The 14,626-nt window shown below is 37.9% G+C and overlaps 2 protein-coding genes across 4 annotated transcripts in view; one reads left to right on the forward strand and one right to left on the reverse strand.

The window, feature by feature from the left end:
- The window catches only part of clcn6 (chloride channel 6), a 526,148-nt gene that overhangs the window by 229,258 nt on the left and 282,264 nt on the right, over window positions 1-14,626 (forward strand). The gene's annotated exons all lie outside the window — the stretch shown is intronic.
- The window catches only part of prdm16 (PR domain containing 16), a 323,538-nt gene that overhangs the window by 144,516 nt on the left and 164,396 nt on the right, over window positions 1-14,626 (reverse strand). For all 3 annotated transcript variants that reach the window (XM_079896433.1, XM_079896434.1, XM_079896432.1), the window contains one exon: window positions 12,056-12,405. In XM_079896433.1, coding sequence (XP_079752559.1) covers window positions 12,056-12,405 — 350 coding nt within the window. The remainder of the gene's footprint in view (window positions 1-12,055; window positions 12,406-14,626) is intronic.

A 14,626-nucleotide genomic window follows, 5' to 3' on the forward strand; every position in this document is an offset into this window, starting at 1 on the left:
TTCCTTGATTTTAAGATTGTAAAATGACTCACATCAGTTCTAAATCACAGAGAACATTTCCAAATGCTGCATCTCTTTAAATCTCTCGTCCAATTGTCAATCATTCTCAGTCTTTCTTTCCAAAAACCATTAGCATTGTTCACCTTTAAGGCAACCTCTCTGTACATTCTTCACAAGATGTTCAACAAACCGAGCAGACAAGTTGCAACTGTGCCGATGGAGTATCTCCACAAATGCTTAGTGGCTAAGCAATTCCACACAAAAGCTGGCAAACAGAAAGGTGAAAGGCAGGGTCAGGACAGATAGCGCCGAGGCGTGGCGCTCAAGTCAAGAGGGATGTTAGCGTAAGGACAAACAAAGTCAACCACGGGCATGAAAGCTGCCTGTCAGAGGCGGATTAGGAAACAAAAAAATTCGGGCAAAAATATGAGGAACAACCATGGAGAATCAAACATCTGTCACGTAGACCAAAGGCGCAAAGCGAACACTTCCAGCACCAGGTATCGCTAAGTCAACAGCACGGCAAATATGAGAAAATGGCGAGGTAGAGCTTTTTTTCAGCAGGATGAATAATGCTGATATGGAAAAGTACCTTGTGTCATAAAGGCAAATAGGGAATTTGCGTTGCAACAAAGTCATCCCTAGGTCAAAGTCTTTGAAGTTTTCCAAGAGGTGGAGAAATAGAGGACGGGTGGCATCGATATCGAGCCTTAAGAGCCTTAGAGATCTCTATGAAACAGAATCGGAAGTAAATGGTGAAGCACACATTTCGAGTACTGTAAATTCACTGTTGACTTGTATACTGGCAAATCAATGAGAGGTTATTCATTGCATACAGAGAGGACAAAAACACTTTTCAGCCGAATCGGTCTTGGAAACTTATTTTTGATACTGTCTTACGCACAGATTTGATTGTTTCACCCTTCTACCCTGAGTTTATATAAAAATTTAATAAGAAATGCTAGCTAAAACATTAGCGAAAGTAAGGCTAGTATTTCATTGTTGGTTACTATGAAAATGACTATTCATAAAAAAAACAAAAAAAAAACACAAAGATGACGGAATTCTCCAGTGATGCACATATATTCACTGTAGTCTAAAAGGTTTGTCATGTGTATCTTACCACAGATTATAACTGGATTGTTCAGTTTCGCTCAAGCATTACAGAATCCAATGATTCTTAGAAGCAGTTCCTGTTATATGTTGACAGAAAAAAAATGAATGTGTCTGTCCTTCCGTTTTCATAACATACTTAAATGTCTGACAGTGTAAATTAGAAAATAAGGGATGGGTCCAGAAAACCTTACGATAAATGACACTAAACAACATCACCGAGGTCAAACTGGGTTTAACATCAGATCTACCACACCCGCTGACACTGCCAGGGCACGGCGTGTGTACACATCATTTATCTGGCTTTTGAAGAAATGCCATAGCAAGCTTTCTCCTTCTCTGATTCCCTCATACATTGATTCTTTTGTTTCTTGGTGGAATAAAGAGTCTCCTTATAGGTTTGTTGTTGAAATAAAGTTCTATCAGTGTCACCACCCACATAAACTATTCATTTACTGCTAAAAATACTCACTGAGGTCGCTAATTTTATTTACATGGAAAAATCAGTTGATGTGTGCTGCGCCAGAGGAAAAGTGAGATTTCAGGAAGTTAAAGCACATTAATAATAGTTTTAAAAAATGATGGCTACCATAATTAAGTATCCTTTCCCTGGCGAGTCCTGCAAAATGTGAGAATTATCCAGTATTCATGTGAACATTCGAATATGGTGCAAATAAGACATTTTTATGCAATGAGAACAAATTTCGTTTTATTTCACAGACATCAAATCATCTTATACTGCATTTTTCTTTTTGTGCTCTACACAGTATTAACTAAAACTACTGAAAATATTTTTGTTAACTGAAATAAAGCTTAAATAAAATACTTAAAATACTTACAATTTGCCTTGGTTAATGAGTAAAACAGAAAATAAAAGGCTAAATAGAAAAATCTACGGTATGGCTCAATGTCTAGCAAAATAGAAATTTAAAAATGACCAAAAGCACATAACTGAAAATGTAAAAATAAAAGCTAGTTAAAAATGAATAAATACTGTAATATCTAAATACACAATAATATATAAAAATATATAAATAATACAAATATAATACTGGTTCCACCAAAAAAAAAAAAGGTTTGAATCAAAATAAGGGTGAATAAATGTCAGAATTTTCATTTTTTGGGTTAACTACCCCTTTAAAATTCAGTTAAATTAATTTCGATTAAAGATAGACTGTGACTTTTTTTGTTCAAAATTAACTAAATTGAAATGAGTCATACATATTCAATCCTTCTTCCAAAATGAGTTTTTGTCTTACCTTGAATCACTATGACAAGCCTATTATAAGTGTTTATATTTAAGACCTGTCTGGATGGTTTTTGCAGGAAACTGCATACACACCATTACATCTGTAAATAGAGAAAAGCTGCTCCAGCTACTTTGACACATGTATGGTGTGGGAATGACAGAGGTTAGTTACCACAATAAGAAAGGTTGACGTGAAGCAGCTAAATCTCACGCTGAAAAACAGAGGAGAGTGTGCTGGCAAAAGGAGAACGCGACAGAGCTCGTAATAAAACAAAAATCAACATTGGCTTGGCTTTTCAGAGATGGCGAGAATTGAGGGATTTGAAATGTTGTAAAAGCGATGTGGAGATGCCGTTTTCATTACTCAACAGGTGAGTAAGGTATTTTACGTAACAGATAAATTGCCATTTGTAGCTCTCTAACAGAGTTCATTGTAAAGCACTATATATTGTGAAGGGTCATATTCATAAACACAGTCGTGCAGAGCCGAAGCACAAACAAAAACACTGGTTTTGTTTTTTTAACCGCTAGAGGGTCAAAAGTTAGATGGTGTAAATTCATCATAAGAAAACTCACTGTGAGTTCACTACTATGCTTTATAGTTGCTTTATCTTGCTCTTGTTGACATTCTCTATATATGTCTGTAAAGGAAGATGTTAATTGAGAAGCACACACAAGGCCTATGCTCACACTGTCCCCTCTAGTCATGTCTGGTAGTAGATGGACTGACACACACACACACACACACAGTGACAGCAGTCCCCTATGGAACTAATCTGACAGCATCTCACGTTGGATTGCCAGCGTCCCACCTCACGTTCTATAGTGTGTTCGGCACTTCCGTCAATACCCCAGCTAGTGCCATCACACCATCGACCCCCTTAAACCGACAGAGCCACTGGCAATAAACCTTCCTCTCCGGGACCCCAGAGTCCCGCTCACAAACAGATCTGATTGAAAGCGTCTGTGTCCGGGGTCGCTGTTATAATATGTTGTGATAAAGAGAATCATAATGGCTTTTAAATAGACGGGCTCTGTCTCTTGTTCCTGAGCAGTGCTTTGTGGGTAGAGAGAGAGTGTCTCTGGGAGTGAGGCCCTGAGGCTAAGCATCTCGGAGATTGAGCTGTCCGTCTCGCTGAAATGAATCTGAGTTAACACCTCTTCAGTCGAGACAGGACAGCCTGGGGGACAGACAGAAGAGCACTTTCTGTTCTACCTGCAGTCTCTTCTCATTAACCCACACCTGCAGCAGCGAGCGAACGCTCACAGACATCCGTTCGCTTCCCAATCCTGCTGAGCTGCTTATCTAGACAGCATTTCAAGGCAGATTCATATACTGTTGGAGGTAGGCAGGATAGTATACTGCATGTAAGAAGACGATATGCGGAATCTGAATATATACTGCACGCTCATTCATAGCTGAAAACAATCAAATTACACTAAATATTAAATAACAATTCCAGAACGCTTTGCCATGAGCTCAGATGACAAACATCCCTACAAAATGCCAGACCGGGAGAGAGAAGTGTTCTGTACTTAACCTGTATTGAAATAAAATACACTAGTTTTTCTGGTTTAGCTGTTTGACAAAAAAAAAAAAAAAAAAAAAAAAAGATTTTTCAAATCTTAAAAATGTATAAAAAAAAAAAAAAACTGTACTTGCAGATAAATATTTATGAAATAAAAGGCTACTTAAAAAGAGTGCACTTTTGAGACTATGGTACTTAATACACTTAGCCTAAGTACATGTTTAATAATGTCAAATAAGCACTTTACTTAAAGTCTTAATATATAATGGATTATAAAAGTATTGTAATGAAGTAATGAAATGAAAATAATAAGAAATCTGTAAATATTATAATGCATTTTAACTTTGGTTACAATTATTTCTGAAAACATACAATGCATTATAACATACATTATGAATACCTTTATAATGCATTATACATAAAGGCTTACCAAAAGTTTTACTTCAAAGTGCATTTTAAATAATTCTGTTTTAATAATCTTTTGCCATGCTGTAAAAGAAGTAAACATTTTGATGTGACTAACATAAAGCACATGCAAAGTATAATTTGTACTGTCTGTGTTATTCTAAATTACATGTAAAGTTGATATATTTTTAAATGTCATTTTGAATTGTACCTTCATCATTACAAATGTGTACTTACTTACAAATATAGTTAAATTCATTACATACAAGTTTCAATAGAAATGACATGAAAGTATATTTTGGTTTACCATAAAAGTTATAGTGGGTCAATAAACCACTCTAAAGTCCATATAAATGTAAAATGTAATACATTTTCATTTAATTGCAATTAAGTGTTAGCCTGGAAATACAGACCTAATGGAAATCGGCCAGCTCGAGGGGCAGCTGACAAATACCCAAATCCCATAACAGATCAAATAAGCTACTGTAATATCAATACATTTTAGAGGGAGATGGCTTAGCAACATGTAACTAAACTTAGCAAAATGCTAATGCTAAATTCTAACAATGAGGAGCCCTATTTATGTGACACGTGGAGTTGCTGAATATGCAGAGTCTTTCAAATCTGTCATTATCCACCTTATTCCTGACGACCTTACTGCATTTTGAATTATGGGTGGCACTTCCGGTTTGGGGAACTTCCATTCAAAAAGGCTGAAACTAATCATTTCAAATCATAAAGTTGCCCTACAAATAAAGCTGATCGTCAGTTTGACTAGATGAGCTGTCAATTTTCCTTCATGATTTATTTTCAGACATCATGAGAATAACGTTATACATGGTATTTTAACGTGACGTTATAACAAGAATACCAATGGCAAGAGCTGCTTTCTTTTCCTCGTGATCATTTATTTTTTTCCCTTTGCAATCCGCTGTAAAAGTATGAAAAAGGACAACATATCCTGCACATTTGTGGTCTGTTCTCCCGAATTTAATTTACGATATATTCCATTAATAATTCACTGGAATGCACGAATAATCTCTCGTCATTCTCCTCGTCTCTTTCCAGGTTTGTTTTCACAGGTAAATGCAATTTATTATCAGTCAAAATGACGGAAATCACTTTGAAATAGTATCACGTAATGCTGAAGTTAATGAACATTTTTTGATTAAGGCAACATAAGTTACATAATACAGATATATATATTACTACAGTGATATCTAACCATGCAAAGACTGGCGCTTTTGGGGTTATTTGATCTGTTAAAATGCCTTGTTAATGCTTTTACACTTTTAAATTTCCTTTTAATGTTTGATGGTTGAAGGGTGAATAGATTAATGTCATCTCGTTGTTACACTTTTTAACGTATTGCGTTAGCGAGCGTTTCACTGATTGTTTACAGCTTAATGGAAGTTACACCCATAATTCGCGCAAAGCGTCATGGGGTGCAGGAATAAGGTGGATAAGGTTCTTTTCCATGCGGACATAGACAGTGCAGCAAAACAGCTCAAAAAATGAAGCTATGAATAAGGCATTGAATGTTTTGTTTGCAGCCTAAAATATGAAAAAGTGATTGTACCATAGATGGACATTGGTTATCCAGCATATACTGTACATGTTTTGCAGTCATGAGAAACCATGTGAGCTCTTAGATCCGTGATTCAAACACTCGGTGGATATGTGTCTGTGTTTGGCCCATTGTGGCCGGTCTGTAATCCCGCTCTATTAACACCTCTGACTCTTTGCTCTTAGCTGCTCTGCTCCGCTCTCTCACTTCTGTCTATTTGTCTAAGGGTCGGGGTGGAGTGATGACGTATCCGAGTCCAGCTCCTCAGGGACAGCGCGATGGCTATCTGTGTCCGACTGTTATGACTATCTCTAACAAGAGCAAGAACTCTCCAACCATGGCGAATGGGGCAGACAGGATGTGGCTTAGATGTTTCCTTTTAGTTTTCCACCTTTTAAACCAGATGTTTTATGAGCTTGAGGTTTCTGAATGATTGTTTTCATTTTTCTTCTGAGTAAAACATTTAATGCCCTAAAACGTAAGACAAAGTATATAGCTGTAACAGCCGTGAGTGAAATGATTGCCACACGACAGCCCTTTAAAGGTGAAGAGTGTGGTTTCTGCACCACTAGCAGAAACAAAAGAATTGCGATATTTCCAAAACACTCCCCCCGTCTGTCATTGGCCAGACAAACAGACAGCCACGCCCCAATATCACACCATTGGTTGTTGCTGTGTGAGGATGCTCAAACAAACAGAGCAATGTTTTGAAACTGCCACAGTCACTATGTAAACAGTATATTTTCTTTTCTTTTTATTAAGGTGGGATTGGGGAAATGGCTATTAAAATTCACAAGAATAAGAAATAAATAATGCGATTAAACAGAAAATCCTAAAATTAAGATAACACACTGTCATCCGCTTTCCAGCAGCTGCTAACAAGCATCATTTTTATAGATGGTTTGTCACAGATGGTCCAACAGATGTCTCTCCGGTCTTTAGCAAGTGTGTGTATGTGTGTGTGTGCGCATGAGCAAATACCCATAGATGTGCTCCTTGTCAATCGTTACGCTGTCAGCCAGGGCCTTGAGTGTACTCTTTATAAAACATAATGCCAAAGTACTTGAGCGTGTAAATTAGGGCTGAAATTTGAGAGTCGTGTCAGGCGGACAGAGACAGAAAGAGAGAGAAGCTTTCTCTTGGGGGTCGGATTCTGATGAGCATCGGTCGTGGAGAATCCAACCCAAAGCAGCAAGACCGTTAGAATTCCTTTTCTGGAGAATTAAACTAGGCATGTCGAAATCAAAAATATGAATTCCTTGAGAGAAAAAAATTGAAAGCATGGTGTTTAGCTGATGACTCTGGGCTGATTATTGCATGTTTCAATGGCTATTTTTGGAACGCTAGTGTTCTGCATACTGACAATTAATATATAGATACACTGCCGTTCAAAAGTTTGGGATCGGTAAGATTTTTAATGTTTTTAAAACAAGTATCTTATGTTCACCAAGGCTGCATTTATTTGAAAAAAAAAAAAAAAAAAAAAAAAAAAAAAAACTGTAATATTGTTAAATATTATGACAATTTAAAATAACTGTTTTCTATTTGAATATATTTTTCAAAAATCATTCTAATATGATGCTCAAAAAACATTTATTATTATTTTGAATTTTGAACATGTTAAAAACAGCTGTGGACAAATTTTCAGGATTCTTTGATGAATGGTAAGTTCTATTTTATTTATTTGAAATAAAATCTATTGTAACATTATAAATGTCTTTACTGTAACTTTTGATCAATTTAATGCATCCTTGTTGAATAAAAGTTTTTTTTTTTTTTTTTTTGCTTTTTTAATTCTATATTGTGAAAAGGTGGCAAGAGATCTTAAAAATCCTAGTTAATAATGTTCCCCAGTTTATTCTTTGCGATAAAAACGAAAGGTCAGGTCGAGTGCATTGAGCGATGGGATACACTATTTCATGCTGTGCTCCGGTTGTATACTGCACTTTTTTTACAAATGCAGTAGGTCAGCTGAGTGAAATAACATACTGTTCATAGTGTGCATGCACATTTATCTGACTATTTCTGCATTGATTTTAGGGAAAATATTCAGAATTCTTCAAAACGTATTTAAAAATGATAAAATGTGTTAAATGGAGCAGAGAATACTACACTCCTAAAGCTAGCTGAAAGCATAAAAATGGTCAAAATGTTTCAGAAATAAATTCTTACTCAGACCCATTGAGTAGGTTATAATATAGAGGACCTTAGTGGGGCCCCCTCCATCACAAGGCCCAGGACAACATTTCTGGTACAGCCCTGCTCATATGTAATTCTAAATAAGTCTAATGGTATCAGTGGGGCAAAGTACACAGTGAGTGAGAGAAGAGAAAAAGAGAGAGAGCGGCTCACATCTGATCGGTCATGTGGGGGAATCAGCATGTGCCCTAATGAGCAATTCCAATATCCTCCGATGTCATGTTGAAATGAAAATTAATAGTTCAATATGGCTCCACGCAAATGCCACGCATCTCCCATAACCCATATCATGTGGCGTGACCAAATGAGTGTATTCTAATAGATGTAGGCAGAAGAGAAAAGCTGATATCTTCAGTAATCAGGGTTTTGAAAATCACCATTAAATGAAATTCAGGGATGGATGGAAAAGAAAAGGGGAGGCGAAAAAACCCCAGAGACATGGAATGAACATCTTTACCCCATAATGTGCTCACGTCTTTCCCACAGGCTGTGAGCTAGTCACCGAAGGGTTGACTTACCACATACACCAGTCAAATTGGGCCTTGAATCATTGGAGGCCCTGTTCATCTTCATAAAGGGCTTTCGCACCAGAGGAACCTTTTCATAGTTCCTAGAACTATGGCGGAAGTACCCGGATTTTGGCGTGTTCGCACCACAGGAACTAGGAATGATTTTAGTTATAGGAACTCCTTCTGGAGGAACCAATTTAGCTCCTACTTCAGAGCAGGGTCTAAACCAGCATTATAGAAACTATCCGTGACGTTAGTATGCGCTGATTGGCCGAACGTACGCGAAACACCACCATTTTTATGTAAACACACAGATTAGTAGCCTAGAAATCTAGACGCACCCTAGCGGCAGCAAAATGTATTTTGCAGCCAGGGTAGTCTAGCAACTCTCCATTGACTTTCGAGCTGCAAAAACCTAAATTGGGTCAGGCCAATCACATCGTGTATAGAGTAGGCGGGGCGGGCTTAACATAATGACGACAGAGTTGCGACGGTTGCTGCTACTTGAAAACAAAGAATGGCGGCTGCTGCTGGTGAACAGTCTTTCGAATCGGCTTTGGCCGCGACTCTGGAGGACTTGGAGTTAAGTTTTTCTTTGAGAAAAGAGCAAAGAACGGCACTTAAGTCATTCTTTAAAAAAGGAAGATGTGTTCGTAGTTTTGCCGGCCAGATATGGCAAAAGTTGAATCTATCAACTAGCTCCGCTGTTGGGAAAACGCTCTGGTTGGTTGAAGCGCTGTCCTATTGCGTGCAGAGGGAATTTGAAAGACAGCCGTTTATCCCGCCCCGCGGATTGAGCCGTGTCTATGGTGAGTTGCCAGACCTAACATCTTGATGTTAACAGGCTAGCCTATATACTGTATTTACTCCACAAACTAACTCTACGAACACGGAAAACAGTGATAGATGGACCTCTCAAACTTTATGCTGAGGAGAAAATCCAACGCAACTTTGAGGGGACCAAGCCAAACATGATTATGTATTTCTGCTCAGCTAGCGACACTGGACATCAACCACACGGCATACGCTAATACCGTTTCATTACTGTCTAATTTCAATGTATAACAGTTCTATCTAATAAAGTGTTACAGATCGTTAACTAATGAACACGGAGAATGTGAGCACTATGTGCTCAGGCTCAAGGTCCGCCACGCCATCAAAATAAAAGTCACAACAACAAGCGCGGTTTACGTCACTTCAGAGTTCCTACTGGCGGTGCGAATGCAACCAGAAAACGTTCCTAGGGGAACCACCCTGGTGGCTAGTTCCTAGAACTGAGTTCCTAGAACTACCCGGTGCGAAAGCCCCTATAGTCTAAACTGAGGTTCTGTCTCAAATGGCGCCCTTGACCCTTGCAGGCCTCCTATGAGTCCACACTTTGGTGAAGTAGTGTTGCTTGGATGTGATGTTCTTGGGTCCTAGAACACTTTGAAGTCAGCCAAATGAGTATGGACATGCTTGAAAGAAGCCTACGAGACTTCAAGTGAGCCATTTGGGACAGGGCCTTAATTGTGTTCTTTCAAATTCAAATCGAACCCAATAGCATTTCAACTAACTTTCTGATAATGCTAATAAAAAGCAATATGTTAACCCCCTGGGGTCGGCGGTATCGCCGGCGATACCAGCTCGCTTTTTTTCTTATCAGTTCAAAAGAAATTCATTTTTCTCTGTTGACTTTGATATTACAAACAAGTTTCATACATCAATCGATCCTGTTAAGTGTGTATTATTTTTGTGTATACTCACAATAAAAACAAAGTGTTGTGCTTTTTGCCAAATAAAGAAAAATAAACGTGATGCGAGTTCTGCCTTCTCTCTGTCAGTTAAGTCTATTCTGAAACGCGTCCGAAAATGAACTGTAACTCAGCGAATACTCAGTCAAACAGGCATACAGACGCACAGGCATGAAGCTTGAATTCTCTTCTTTTAAATGAAGTAATTTATATAAAAAACAAATATTCTCATCTTGTGAAATCTGTATTAAAAGAGAGCGATTCCAGTAGAGCTCATTAGAGCTCATTCAAATGTAATGTGACCACGCCCTGGAGAGCGCGCGCTATTCAAACGCAAATTCTGAGAACCATTTCAGACCTGTGAAACGCCCACATCAGCTGTATTACACAGCGCGCCGCGAGTGAGGCATAATATAGCCTACCTAATAATCCTGGAGAAAAGTTTCCTCAGAACAGTGCTGATATGAGGAGCAATAGATCCCGCTGAGGAGTGAGGTAGGCTAAGTTATCTTTTCTCAAGTGTTAATGTGGAATAACGTTATGGAATAACGTTAGTGTAGGCCTATGTAAACCGCAAAAAGATGAATCGCGTTTCTATAATATGAATCGCGTTTCTGTGAGATGAATGAAGGGTACATATTTGTAAAGACTGTTTAGCCTAAATATGAATCGCGTGTCTGTGTGTGAAAGAATAAACCGCTTTAATCAACTAAAATGCTTTGCTATACTGAGATGAGTAAAAATCGACTGAAATATGTTGAAATAAAATGTCTTTGTATAAGCAACGTATTAAACTGCAAATTAACATTTATATGCCCTAATATTTCATAAAAACAACATTACAGTCAGGCGAAATATGAAAGACAACATTTTGTTGACTAGATTTGGGTACAGTTTTTACTGTAGAATATACTGCCACATCAAATAAGCTTTTGTTTAGCAATTTCTGCTCATATGTTAGATGTTCCAATGTTGGCTATATTCAAACTAATGAATACATATGATAAAATGTAGGCCTATAATCATTTTTTTACAAAGAAAGAGTACACTTGAAATATTGTTGAAATTGTAATTATTGTTGTAATTGTAACCTTTTTAATAAAATAGCAAAACATATTTACAAGATAGATGTAAGCAAAATCTTAAATGGTCAATATAAGTCTTCTTCTAAATATATATTTTGTCCTTGCATTCATTCTTGGCTCAGTCAGTGTCACACCTGAATGAATGGCTCATTATACAGAGTCATTACGCATAATTGGTGGGACATTGTATTCTCAGGTGTAAACTACTCCTCCTTCACGCCCCCCTTGCATATTGGCTTTCCAAGCAAAACCTGTTTTACACAATTTAAATCAATGTATTGTTTTACGTGAACGATAAAGCAAGACTATTTTCACATAATTTTGAAGCCAGAACTCGAAGCGACAACATCCATTAGTCAAAAGTCTTGTGGACACATATTTAGTATGAGTTTTGTGGTCTTATTTCAGCAACTTTCATTTTTATGTTTTTCAATAAACACGCATAAACATTATTCTCTTAAAAATACAAACATCTACATACATGTTGCTCGCATATTATGGTTGCCCTGTTTGTGCTATATAGAGTGAATTTACACCTTTGCCATTATCATGTTTATAAATAACTGAAAAAAGCACAAATGTCAGGGCATGTCAAAACATCCCAAGGGCCCCAAAAACACCTTAGACCCCAGAGGGTTAAGTGCATGCCATATCATCTCCACATACCTCCCATCCATAAGTGGTCTCTTTTACCGTGGCGCTCTGCAGTCCGTTGTATGGTCCGAAGCGTTCTCCCATCCGAATTTTGACTTTAGCCCAGATTCCAAGGCCAGCCCCTGGAACAGACGACTCGCGGAGCTCCAAGTCAGCAGGGATGGGAATATCATCGGGAATGTAGACGGGCACCTCATAGGGTGAGCCCTCTTTAGGAGTGAAGTCCTCATTGCAGGGCTGAGGGGACGTGGGCCCCACCGCAATGGGGGACATGATGCTGTCTTCTGTCTCCTCTTCCGCACTCTCGCCGGTCACGAGATTGGGCTCTGTGTCGTACATGCTGTCTACTGCCTCACTGTCATCTGAAAGACAATACAGAGACGTTTGCAAAACATTAGCAGAATAAAGAGATGCAAAGCACATCAAACGTTCTTCAGCTTAATTACTTCAGATTACCGTTGTATTTAATTTGCTGATTTTGAAAGGGATAGTTCACCCAAAAATTACTATTCAGTCATTATTATTCATGTCGCTCCAAACTTATTGAACACAAAAAGAGAAATTTTGAAGCATGTTCATGTAGCTCTTTTCCATGTAATGACAGTCAATTCTGACCATGTGTTTGGGGCTCCAAAAAGGACCAAAAATTACACTATAAATCAGAAAATCTTGTAGTATAGCTTTCAAATCAAATCAAATGCTCATCATTGGTTGCTCTTACTTAATATTGTGGTGTTTGTTACTTTGAAGAGCTAGACAGACACTAAATGATGATTAAAAATCCTATTTGTGTTCCACAGAAAAAAAACATCATACAGGGTTGAGACAACCTGATGGAAAATAATGGATAAATACTGGGTGAATGGGTGAATTCTTTAAAGTTGGTGGATTCTGATTGGCTGCCAATGTTTTTATCGTTAATTTTTTATTTTATTTTTAAATATAGTACTTCTGTGTCGTTACCGTTACAACTGTTGTATGGACTTTATTCCTATAGAATTACAATGAATATTAAAACTTTATAGTTATTTTCCCTGATGAATGGACCTTTAGTCTAAACAAAACCTACTGACATAATACTAGGATGTTCTGGCTGGCTGCCAGGGAGTTGTGAAGTTGTTGTGAGTCAACCCTCAAAAGTCTTTATTATGTTTATGTCTTTAAATGGGTTGGTTCCTTCCTTTAAATATAATCTTCTAAAAGGCAAAACAGACTGATCACTTAGAAAAGTACTAGCATACACTCAACACTAGGTTGTTCAAATCATACACCAATATGCATGAGGTAAATAAGCATCATTCTATGGGGAGAATAAACCATCAACCTTTCTATCACAAGTCCATGTTCTTAACCACTTCGCCACACCAACCAAAAAGTGACCACCAGCATCACCAAGCCACTGAAACAAGCATGAACGATTCAAACCAAACTTGTATGTTCTATTGCTGGTTATACAGTGATGTGCACTGATCTGTGAATAAGACGCTCCGCCTAAACCAAAAAAACAAAATCTTCTGTAACTTAGAGAGTCTGGCGCAGGGACGATCCCATTTATTTCATAGACCCGCCATTTCCTGTCTGATCATTTTACAAATTATGGCAGCAAATGACCCTGTGGCCTGACGCCACTGCCAGCCATCTATGTGTATTGTCACTCTTTGCCTGACAGCATAATTATGGTACTCATCCTTCATGCTAGCAAAAGGTACAACTCTGATTGCTAAAAATAGGTTCTGTTTCTCTGCATTAGTTCTACACGCATGCATCACAAAGTACAAATGACGTGAAAGCCCTTGAATATACCATGCTAAGAACATTGGAGCTGGAGCTTTCAATCTTGAAGAGATTACAGCAAAACAACTGACTCAAATGCAATCTGTTCTCCAGACCAGAACCTGACACATCTCACCTGCATCTGTGTTCTAAAATTTCTTAGCTGAGGTCTGAGGCAGTACACAAGACACTTTCGATCTGTATCCATGATGACAACATCTATGCAAGTACGCATGGATGGACTCGCTGTAATTTGTAGCAGCACCACTGCAGTTTGCTATCCAAACACAGGACCAGCAATCAGGGCTAACTAGGCCGCAATTACACCAGGAGTGCTTCCAATCAACCAGACGCAGCCCCCCTGCCAGCACTGCCAAGAACACAAGTTTATGACTCCAAACTGCTTTCTCTCACATTCAAACGCTGTTTACTTATAAGCAACAGCAAAGTCATGAATAAGTATAAATTGCAGTTACTGCTAAATTGGCTTTAAGTTTCACCCGGACAGTTAAAAGGTAGGGAGGAAGAAATGTTCGCCATAAAATCCCTGGGAACTTTGGAAAGTTTGCCCTTTAATACAACATTAATAAATTGCATTATTACTCTGTGCTCTGTAATATTTGATTTTGATTGGTCAGTCGCAGCTAAACTTCATAATCGACTGTTGATTCTCTACACGGCTGTGCTAATTTCATGTTTTGGGTATCACTTTGTAGTCTCTTCTTTTTTTTTTTGCATAATAAAATAAAGTAACTATATACAGTATGATTTCATATCAATGTTTCATGTAATTTCTTTATACACAACTCA

This window comes from Squalius cephalus (assembly GCF_949319135.1).
Source record: "Squalius cephalus genome assembly, chromosome: 16".
Lineage (NCBI taxonomy): Eukaryota > Metazoa > Chordata > Actinopteri > Cypriniformes > Leuciscidae > Squalius > Squalius cephalus.